Source organism: Salmo trutta, unplaced genomic scaffold, assembly GCF_901001165.1.
Source record: "Salmo trutta unplaced genomic scaffold, fSalTru1.1, whole genome shotgun sequence".
Taxonomy (NCBI): domain Eukaryota; kingdom Metazoa; phylum Chordata; class Actinopteri; order Salmoniformes; family Salmonidae; genus Salmo; species Salmo trutta.
Genome location: NW_021822362.1, coordinates 808,204 through 819,984, shown reverse-complemented (window position 1 = coordinate 819,984; position 11,781 = coordinate 808,204). Strand labels below are relative to the sequence as shown.

General features: G+C 42.3%; 1 protein-coding gene across 1 annotated transcript; it reads left to right on the top strand.

The window, feature by feature from the left end:
• Positions 1-680: 680 nt before the first annotated feature.
• Positions 681-11,389, top strand: LOC115181960 (CD209 antigen-like protein C). The gene is made up of 6 exons (XM_029743647.1): positions 681-930; positions 7,250-7,351; positions 7,593-7,832; positions 8,474-8,610; positions 8,706-8,815; positions 11,082-11,389. Exons 1-6 carry the CDS (start codon positions 783-785, stop codon positions 11,212-11,214), a joined length of 870 nt encoding a protein of 289 aa, XP_029599507.1. The 5' UTR covers positions 681-782; the 3' UTR covers positions 11,215-11,389.
• The last annotated feature ends 392 nt before the right edge of the window (positions 11,390-11,781 follow it).

Genomic DNA, 11,781 nt, shown 5'->3' with positions numbered 1-11,781 from the left:
GAGAAAGAGACATCTCTGATTAACTATTATCTCTAGTGTCCATGTCACACAGGCCACAGCATAGAATGATAAAACTCTACATGGTCATTGATGGTCGACCACAGAGGGCCAGACTCAGTCCTGGAAACCCCAGGAGGTGCACGTTTTAGTTCTTGCCACAACAATACACAGCTGATATAAATAATTAACTCTTCATCATCAAGCTGTGATTAGTAGAATCCACTGTGTAGTGATACGTAACTTCTCAGAACTACAGTCATGCTCTGTGATGTGTGTGTGAATTCACAGGGTCCCATTTTACTCCATGTAAATATATTGTCACTTCAATGCTTTAATCACATGGTAAAACTAATCTACACTGTGGTAAACTAAACTAATATAAACTAAATATACAAACTAATCTTCACTGTGGTAAACAAACATGGTTTTCAGAAAATAAGTCTGGAGTCACATGGTGGTGGTTAGTGTCATACTATTGGTTAGACAGTTTCCCCTTTAATGAGGTTGACAGTTAAAACTGTCTCTTACATTAGACTGAGTCACACAGAGACTCCAGCTGTGCAGAGAACAGACACAAACCTACAACTGAGATAACAGCAGACTTTACAGCAGTAGAAGTTACAGCAGTAGAAGTTACAGCAGTAGAAGTTACAGCAGTAGAAGTTACAGTAGTAGAAGTTACAACAGTAGAAGTTACAACAGTAGAAGTTACAACAGTAGAAGTTACAACAGTAGAAGTTACAACAGTAGAAGTTACTGCATTTGAACACACGTGTGTAAAGATGTCAGAGGAAATCTATGAAAACAGTGATGGATTTAGAGGCAAAAAAATAAATAAAATAGAGACCATGGATATTAATGATCATATATACAACAACGAAAGACCCATCATGCCCTGCAAGAAGGATGGAGTTGGTGATCAACATTCAGGTAACAGTTTATCCTGGTGTAGTGCTAGACACTGACACACACACACAGACGCACACACACACACACACACACACACACACACACACACACACACACACACACACACACACACACACACACACACACACACACACACACACACACACACACACACACACACACACACACACATATATATAAATACAGACATTTCTCATTGAAATTAATATTCACACCCCTGAGTCAATACATGTTAGAATCCCTTTTGGCAGCGATTACAGCTGTGAGTCTCTGGGTGAGTCTCTAAGAGCTTTGTACACCTGGACAATATTTGCCCATTATTCTTTTCAAAATTCTTCAAGCTCTGTCAAATTGGTTGTTGATCATTGCTTGGCAACCATTTTGAAGTCTTATCAGAGATTTGCAAGCAGATTTAGATCACAACTGTAACTTTGCAAACTCCAGTGTAGATTTGTCCTTGTGTTGTTGGTTGTCTGGTGGAAAGCAGACTGAACCAAGTTTTCTTCTAGGATTTTTCCTGTACTTAGCTCCATTCTATAATTTTTTTATCCTGAAAAACTCCCCAGTCCTTAACAATTACAAGCATACCGATAACATGATGCAGCCACCACTATGATTTAAAATATTGAGAGGTACTCAGTAATGTGTTGTGTTGGATTGCCCCCCTGTATTCAGTACAAAAAGTGAATTGCTTAGCCACATTTTTTTGCAGTATTACTTTAGTGCCTTGTTGCAAACAGGATGCATGTTTTGGAATATTTTTTATTCTGTACAAGCTTCCTTCTTTTCACTCTGTCAAGTAGGTTAGTATTGTGGAGTAACTACAATGTTGATCCATCCTCAGATATCACCCTTCCGTATCTGTGGTGAAATGTGGCAGAGCAGGAGCGATGTTTGTCAGACCATGAGACATCCTAAAAATCGGTCTTCTCTCAAAATCTTACGTAGCGTCCGAACGGTTTGGCCTACAAACTATTATAACCTATAAACTATTATGACCTACAAACTATTATAACCACTCTATTGAAAGATGAGACTCTCACAAATGTGATGGGGTTCTCCATTTAGGACGTCTACAAGCCTCACAAGACTCTGAAGGTACCCAGTACCAGTTTAAAACATTTATGGACGTATATATGGAGATAGTTTAGTTCCTAAAATAAGGGGATAAATACATGTAAAAAATATAAGTAAAATGTTTCCTGATCTTTCTTGTATCTCTCAGATACTGGACAGACACTTCAGAACAAACTTCCTTTTGATGTTTTCGTTGTTCCGTGTAGTGAATCTGTTATTCAGTGTGTTTCTATTGGCTAATACTAGAAATGCCAAATACAATGCTTCATGCAATCATTTTTTTTCACATTTTTTTTTTATACTTGAAGAATAATGGAGGCATTTGGGTACTTGGGGATCTTCAATGCTGAAAAAATGTTATGGTACCCTTCCCCAGATCTGTGCCTCAACACAGTCATGTCTCGGGGCACTACGGTCAATTCCTTCGACCGCATGGTTTGGTTGTTGCTCTGATATGCTCTGTCAACTGTGGGACCTTTTATAGACAGGTGTGTGCCTTTCTAAATCATGTTGAATCAATTGAATTTACCACAGGTGGACTCCAATCAAGTTGTAGAAACATTTCAAAGGATGATCAATGGAAACAGGATGCACCTGAGCTCAATATTGAGTTTCATAGTAAAGGGTCTGAATACTTATGGAAATAATGAATTTCTGTCTTTGTTTTTGTAATAACTTTGCAAAAACGTCTAAAAACCTGTTTTTGCCTCATTATGGGGTTTTGAGTGTGGACTGATAAGAACATATGTGTATTTATTACATTTTAGAATCAGGCTGTAACGTAACAAAATGTGGAAAAAGGTCAAGGGTTGTGAATACTTTCTGAATGCACTGTATATACAGGGAGTACCAGGACCAAGCAGATGTGAAGGGGTACGAGGTAATAGAGGTAGCTATGTACAGGGAGTACCAGGACCAAGCCGATGTGAAGGGGTACGAGGTAATAGATGTAGCTATGTACAGGGAGTACCAGTACCAAGCTGATGTGTAGGGGTACGAGGTAATAGAGGTAGCTATGTACAGGGAGTACCAGTACCAAGCTGATGTGTAGGGGTACGAGGTAATAGAGGTAGCTATGTACAGGGAGTACCAGTACCAAGCTGATGTGTAGGGGTACGAGGTAATAGAGGTAGCTATGTACAGGGAGTAACAGTACCAAGCTGATGTGTAGGGGTATGAGGTAATAGATGTAGCTATGTACAGGGAGTACCAGTACCAAGCTGATGTGTAGGGGTACGAGGTAATAGAGGTAGCTATGTACAGGGAGTACCAGTACCAAGCTGATGTGAAGGGGTACGAGGTAATAGATGTAGCTATGTACAGGGAGTACCAGTACCAAGCTGATGTGTAGGGGTACGAGGTAATAGAGGTAGCTATGTACAGGGAGTACCAGTACCAAGCTGATGTGTAGGGGTACGAGGTAATAGAGGTAGCTATGTACAGGGAGTACCAGTACCAAGCTGATGTGTAGGGGTACGAGGTAATAGAGGTAGCTATGTACAGGGAGTAACAGTACCAAGCCAATGTTTTATTTTTTAATTTATTTAACTAGGCAAGTCAGTTAAGAACAAATTCTTATTTTCAATGACAGCCTAGGAACAGTGGGTTAACTGCCTTGTTCAGGGGTAGAACGACAGATTTTTACTTTGTCAGCTCGGGGATTCAATCTTGCAACCTTCCAATTATTAGTCCAACACTCTAACCACTAGGCTACCTGCCTCCCCAATGTGTAGGGGTACGAGGTAATAGAGGTAGCTAGTGCCTTCAGAAAAGTGAATTTTTCCACATTTTGTTTATTACTGACTGAATATAAAATGTTGTTTTGTCACTGACCTGAACACAATACCCCATAATGTCAAAGAGGAATTATGTTTTTTATATATATATATATTTAAAACACAATATATATATACTGACCTGTTATAATATAATAAACTACAATATATATACTGACCTGTTATATATATATATATTATATATATATATATATATATATATATATATATATATATATATATATATATATATATACATAGAATCAGGCTGTCTAGAGTCTAAACTGGGAGAGGGTCTGAGCCAACATATGCAATTGTTTTAAGATGGTCATACCAAGGATTATTTAGCTATTTGATTTAGAATTTTAAGACACATTAAATGGAAGAAGTTTGGAACCACCAAGACTCTTCCTAGAGCTGGACGCCCGGCCAAACTGAGAAATTGGGGGAGAAGGGCCTTGGTCTGGGAGGTGACCAAGAACCTGATGGTCACTCTTATAGAGCTCTAGAGTTCCTCCATGGAGATGGGAGAACCTTCCAGAAGGACAACCATCTCTGCAGCACTCCACCAATCAGGCCTTTATGGTAGAGTGGCCAGACGGAAGCCACTCCTCAGTAAAAGGCACATGACAGCCCACTTGGAGTTTGCCAAAAGACACCTAAAGACTCTCAGACAAGGAGAAACAAGATTTTTCTGGTCTGATGAAACCAACATTGAACTCAGTGACAAAGTCCAGAGCTATGTGTGACCAGGGGCGACTGGGTATGGGAAGAGAGTGAAGCAGACCGGAAGTGGGTTTAGTGGAGGTTTTGTTCTGTGCACAGACCGAGCAGGCTGAGACAAACTCCAGGGCATCTCTCTCCATGGTGGGCCAACAAAAGCACTGATGCAGAAGCAAATAGAGCCGGGTCAAGCTGGTTCTGCTGAGCCTGGCGGATACGGGACTCGATCTCCAGGGGACGGCGGCAACGATGCACAATGGAATCTTGTTCGGAACCAGTGTTGTCGGCGGTGAACTGGCAGGAGAGGGCGTCAGGCTTGGTGTTCCTAGAACCGGGGTGATAAGTAAGTGTGAAATTGAATCTACCAAAGAACAAGGCCCATCTGGCTTGCCGGGAGTTCAGACAATTGGCGGTCTGAATGTAGGACAGATTTTTGTAGTCTGTCCACATGATTAAGGGGAGTACAGAGCCCTCTAGCCAGTGATGCCAAGCCTCAAGAGCTAGCTTAACTGCCAGGAGTTCCTGATTGTCGATGTCAAAGTTCTTCTCTGCAGGTGAGAGCTTACGGGAAATTAATGCACATTTTTGGAGCTTCTGATCAGAGGGGGAACAGCACCTACCTCGGTGTTGGAGGCGTCCTCCTCCATGATGAACTATAGATCTGGGTCTGGCTGAGTGAGGACTGGAGTGGAGGTGAAGTGGTGATTGAGTTCAAGGAACGCTGCCTCTGTCTCATCTAGTTGCGGATGAAACGTCTGTAAAAATTGGCAAACCCCAGGAAATACTGTAGCTGCTTCAGGTTAGAAGGCGCAGGCAACTCTGACTGCCATGTCTTGGCGGGGTCCAATAATGTAACCCAGGAAAGACACAGAGGAAGCATGGAACTCACATTTCTTAGCTTTGACAACAAGCTTATTCTCCCACAGCCGTTGGAGAACTTGGCGAAAGTGTTGCTGGTGAGCCTCAGGGTCCTAAGAAAAAATCTAAATGTCATCGAAATAGACAAAAATGAAGCGTCCAATCAGATCCCTCAGCACGTCATTGGCTAGGTTCTGGAAAACAGCAGGGGCGTTAGTAAGATCAAACACTCAAAGTGGCCAAGTGGTGTTTTAAACACAGTTTTCCACTCGTCCCCCTCTCTGAAGCGGACAAGGTGGTAGGCATTCCGGAGGTCCAGTTTGGTGAACACAGTGGCACCATGGAGGGCGGGGCAAAAGCAGAACTGATGAGTGGCAAAGGATACTTGTTCTTCACTGTGATATTATTCAGCCCATGGAAGTCAATGCACGGCCTCTGTGACCCATCATTCTTATTTACAAAGAAACACCAGCACCCACGTGAGGGGAAGAAGGCCTGACATGTCCTGCAACCAGGGAATCCTAGATGTTCTTCTCCATGGCCTCTTGCTTGGGGCGAGAGAGGTTATATAACCGGCTACAGGGGAGAGGAGCTCCAGGCTGGAGGTCAATGGTGCAGTCGTACGGCCGATGAGGCGGCAGAGACAGGGCGTGGTGCTAGCTGAACACAGGAGCTAGATTGTGACACACTGGAGGAACTGATGACAGGTCCGGAGGTTCTGGAATGAACTGGGGCAAAGACAAGGCATGGGCAAGGGCAGAATATAGACAATTTGAGTGACAAAATTAACTCCAAGTGGTTGTCCTTCCGGCGGTCCAGTCAATCTGAGGGTTGTGCAGCTTTAACCATGGATGGCCAAGAACCAGGGGAGAGTGAGGACAGTCAATTATGTGGAAACTGATCCTTTCCTGGCAGTTTCCAGAGAGATGCAGGATGACAGGGACGGTCCTCTCCCAGACACGGACGAGGAGCTTTCCGTTGTGAGCGTTGGCATCAAGGTGTGAATCGAGTGGAACAGTGTCCAAGCCCAACTGGGTAACGACACCAGGGTCCAGGAAACTCTCGTCGGCGCCTTAGTCGATAAGAGCAGGCAGAGGGAAAAGCCTGGCTCTGCCACGCGAGGGCGCCGTCAAGCAGGGGTCTGGGGGGAGATGGGCCGGCGATTTGGCTCAACAGTATATCCCCCACTACTGCTGAGCACCACTTTTGCTGGACGCAGGGAACAAGTGGAGACAAAGTGACCAACCTGGCCACAGAACAAGCAGCTTCTAGTGCTGATTTGCTGCTGCCTCTCCTCTGGAGAGAGACGGGCCCGGCCGAGCTGCACGGAGGCAGCCAGTCAGGAAGGAAATCTTGACCTGTTCGCTAGCATAAGAGTTGGGCTGCTGGTCGAATACCAGTGAACATTGTACCAAAAAGGCTCTGTGTGTAGATTGATGAAGACAATTTCATGGATGAGGGAAAAAAAATCAATTGAATCCATTTTAGAATAAGGCTGTAACGTAACAAAATGTAGAAAAAGTCAAGAGGTCTGAAAACTTTCCAAATGCACTGTAGCCATGTTATTTTGACTTGTTATTCTTCTTTGTTTATTCACTGTGTATTTATTTATTGTGACACTTTTTTAAATGTTGTATCTTTAACTCTGCATTGTTGGAAAAGGATCCGTAAATCAGCATTAGCATACACCTGTTGTTTATGAAGCGATATTCTGCAAGAGGTTCTGGAAGTCAAGCAGTATAAAATGTGAGGTTCTGGAACTCAGTTCTGGTGTTCTGTTCCGTGTGTATTTCCCTCACTGATTCAAAGAGCGAATGGACACAAAAGCAGACGCCAATACAACGCTGATTAATAACAAGTTCTTATGGTAATCATTTGTGCTTCAGTGTTTTGGCAGTGGTGGAAGAGATACTCTGGAGCTGCTGCAGTGTGTCTGGGGCTGCTGTGTGTTCTCCTACTGGCTGGGATCATAGGCCTGTTACTCTACCGTGAGTTTGATATGTTCTCACTCAAACATTCTTCATCATCAGTTGTGTAACAACCAGGGTTCAATTCCAGTCAATTCCATTCAGAAAGTAAGCCAAATTTAAATTCCAAAAAATTGGAAATCAATTGGAATTCCAGTGTATTTCCTGAATTGACTGGAATTGAAATGCAACTGACCCCAACCTTGGTAATGTCTGATTAACTTTTCAACTGTTACCTTGTTTAATGATCTCATTATTTCAGAGAGAAACCAACTGACCAGTTATAACAGCCTGACCAATGAGAGAGATCAGTTACAGACCAGCGACAGCAACCTGACTGCAGAGAGAGACCAGCTACAGACTAGCAACAACACGCTGACCAGAGAGAGAGACCAGCTACAGACCAGATTTAACACCCTGACCAAAGAGAGAGACCAGCTACAGACCAGATACAACACCCTGACCAGAGAGAGAGACCAGCTACAATCTTTAGTTGAGAAAGGTGAGTCAAATTGTCTCATGATTGTTCTGTTTGACAGGCTCTGAAACAGTTCACATGTCACTTACAGACAGGAAGTTAACTGATATTAAATGAAAAATGATGTCACGCTCGTCGTGTATATAGTGGACCAAGGCGCAGCAGGTTGAGTCCTCATCTTAACTGTTAGTGTGAACACGTAACAAACAAAACAAGAAACAAAACGATCAAACAGTCTTGTAGACACATCAGTACAAAGAACAACCTCCCACAAAGGGACAGGTGAAAACATGGCTACCTAAGTATGACTCTCAATCAGCAACAACGATGTACAGCTGTTCCTGATTGAGAGCCATACCAGGCCAACAAAGAAATACACAACATAGATGGATCATAGAAAACACAACATAGAACAATGACAAAAAACCCCGGAATACATAAACCAAACACCCCTCTACCAACACACACACCCCGAACCATATAAAACAAATACCCCCTGCCACGTCCTGACAAAACTATAATAACAAATAACCCCTTTACTGGTCAGGACGTGACAAATGATGCTTCCAAACCGTCCATTAGCTAGTGTCTTCCTTGAGTGTCTGATTGATACTTAATTCAATGTTGTATTAAAGTGACTAAAGCAAGAAATGTTCAACTTACAGTGTGTCCTCAAGGATGGAAGAAGCTTGGTAGCAGTTGTTACTACGTCTCTACTGAGTCCAAATCCTGGAAGGAGAGCAGACAGGACTGCAGAAATAGAGGAGCAGACCTGGTGGTTATCAAAAGCAAAGACGATCAGGTGTGTGTGTGAGGTAGAGAGAAAAAAAGAGAGAGAGAGATAACGAGCAGTAATGGGTATGTATTAACAATGTTGTCTCTCTTCTACTACTACAGACATTTGTCAATTGGTTATGCGGGGTAAAGAACTATGTCTGGATTGGTCTGACTGACTCTGTTACTGAGGGGACCTGGAAATGGGTGGACGACACACCACTGACCACACAGTAAGACATTCATGAATTCTGTGTCACTATGACATCACTGTCTGGAGTAGTAGGTTCAGAGTGGACAGCCTGATTCTATGTGTTGTTTCTCCTACAGGTATTGGAACAGTGGACAGTCTGATTCTATGTGTTCTTTCTCCTACAGGTATTGGAACAGTGGACAGCCTGATTCTATGTGTTGTTTCTTCTACAGGTATTGGAACAGTGGACAGCCTGATTCTATGTGTTGTTTCTCCTACAGGTATTGGAACAGTGGACAGTCTGATTCTATGTGTTGTTTCTTCCACAGGTATTGGAACAGTGGACAGCCTGATTCTATGTGTTGTTTCTCCTACAGGTATTGGAACAGTGGACAGCCTGATTCTATGTGTTGTTTCTTCTACAGGTATTGGAACAGTGGACAGCCTGATTCTATGTGTTTTTTCTCCTACAGGTATTGGAACAGTGGACAGCCTGATTCTATGTGTTGTTTCTCCTACAGGTATTGGAACAGTGGACAGCCTGATTATATGTGTTGTTTCTTCTACAGGTATTGGAACAGTGGACAGCCTGATTCTATGTGTTGTTTCTCCTACAGGTATTGGAACAGTGGACAGTCTGATTCTATGTGTTGTTTCTCTTACAGTAATTGGAACAGTGGACAGCCTGATTCTATGTGTTGTTTCTTCTGCAGGTATTGGAACAGTGGACATCCTGATTCTATGTGTTGTTTCTCCTACAGGTTTTGGAACAGTGGACAGCCTGATTCTATGTATTGTTTTTCCCACAGTTATTGGAACAGTGAACAGTCTGATTCTATGTGTTGTTACTCCTAAAGGTATTGGAACAGTGGACAGCCTGATTCTATGTGTTGTTTCTCCTACAGGTATTGGAACATTGGACAGCCTGATTCTATGTGTTGTTTCTCCTACAGGTATTGGAACAGTGGACAGCTATTGGAACAGTGGACAGTCTGATTCTATGTGTTGTTTCTCCTACAAGTATTGGAACAGTGGACAGTCTGATTCTATGTGTTGTTTCTCCTACAAGTATTGGAACAGTGGACAGTCTGATTCTATATGTTGTTGCTTCTACAGGTATTGGAACAGTGGACAGCCTGATTCTATGTGTTGTTTCTCCTACAGATATTGGAACAGTGGACAGCCTGATTCTATTTGTTGATTCTCTTACAGGTATTGGAACAGTGGACAGCCTGATTCTATGTGTTGTTTCTTCTACAGGTATTGGAACAGTGGACAGTCTGATTCTATGTGTTGTTTCTTGTACAGGTATTGGAACAGTGGACAGCCTGATTCTATGTGTTGTTTCTCCTACAGGTATTGGAACAGTGGACAGCTATAGGAACAGTGGACAGTCTGCTTCTATGTGTTTTTTCTCCTTCAAGTATTGGAACAGTTGACAGTCTGATTCTATGTGTTGTTGCTCCTACAGGTATTGGAACAGTGGACAGCCTGATTCTATGTGTTGTTTCTCCTACAGGTATTGGAACAGTGGACAGCCTGATTCTATGTGTTGTTTCTTGTACAGGTATTGGAACAGTGGACAGTCTGATTCTATGTGTTGTTTCTTCTACAGGTATTGGAACAGTGGACAGCCTGATTCTATGTGTTGTTTGTCCTACAGGTATTGGAACAGTGGACAGTCTGATTCTATGTGTTGTTTCTTCCACAGGTATTGGAACAGTGGACAGCCTGATTCTATGTGTTGTTTCTCCTACAGGTATTGGAACAGTGGACAGCCTGATTCTATGTGTTGTTTCTTCTACAGGTATTGGAACAGTGGACAGCCTGATTCTATGTGTTGTTTCTCCTACAGGTATTGGAACAGTGGACAGCTATTGGAACAGTGGACAGTCTGCTTCTATGTGTTGTTTCTCCTACAAGTATTGGAACAGTGGACAGTCTGATTCTATATGTTGTTGCTCCTACAGGTATTGGAACAGTGGACAGCCTGATTCTATGTGTTGTTTCTCCTACAGGTATTGGAACAGTGGACAGCCTGATTCTATGTGTTGTTTCTTGTACAGGTATTGGAACAGTGGACAGTCTGATTCTATGTGTTGTTTCTTGTACAGGTATTGGAACAGTGGACATCCTGAATCTATGTGTTGTTTATCCTACAGGTATTGGAACAGTGGACAGCCTGATTCTATGTATTGTTTCTCCTACAGGTATTGGAACAGTGGACAGTCTGATTCTATGTGTTGTTTCTCCTACAGGTATTGGAACAGTGGACAGCCTGATTCTATGTGTTGTTTCTCCTACAGGTATTGGAATAGTGGAGAGCCTAATGGTGGAGGAGCTGAGAACTGTGTGTATTTCTACTCCTGGACATCAGACACAGGAGCTTGGTGGGACTATGACTGTTCCTATAAATACAGATGGATCTGTGAGAAATAGGATTCATCCTCGGTACTCTCAACTGCTAAATAGGATTATGATAAGTACTATCAATGGGAAACTATTTTCTGCTCATTCTATTTACCTTGTCAAGTACATACAATATATAACAATGCAAATGTATAATACATTATAATAAAAAGACCAAAAGATATGCAATAACAATACAATGAACTGATAACAGAATAACTTTTCTCTCTGTTGTTGTGGAAATTCACCACTAAGGACTCAAATTCAAAGGAAATGAATCAATCTTTATTATCTCAGTGATCGAGGTTCACTGACTCAATACAAGGCTGATGTTAATTTTTATTTTTATTACTTTTTAGTTTAGTCTACTTGCTAAATGTTTTTGTGAACTCTTCTTGAACTGCATGGTTAGTTGAGGGCTTGTAAGTAAGCATTTCACGGTAAAGTCTACACTTCTTGTATTCGGAGCATGTGACTAATAAAGTTTGATTTGATTTGAGACCCTTTATACTGCGACACAAACAAGTCATATAAGCACGGTTGGTTCCTGCATGAGACTGACTGATACCACACCAGGCTTCTTACCTTGAAACTGAG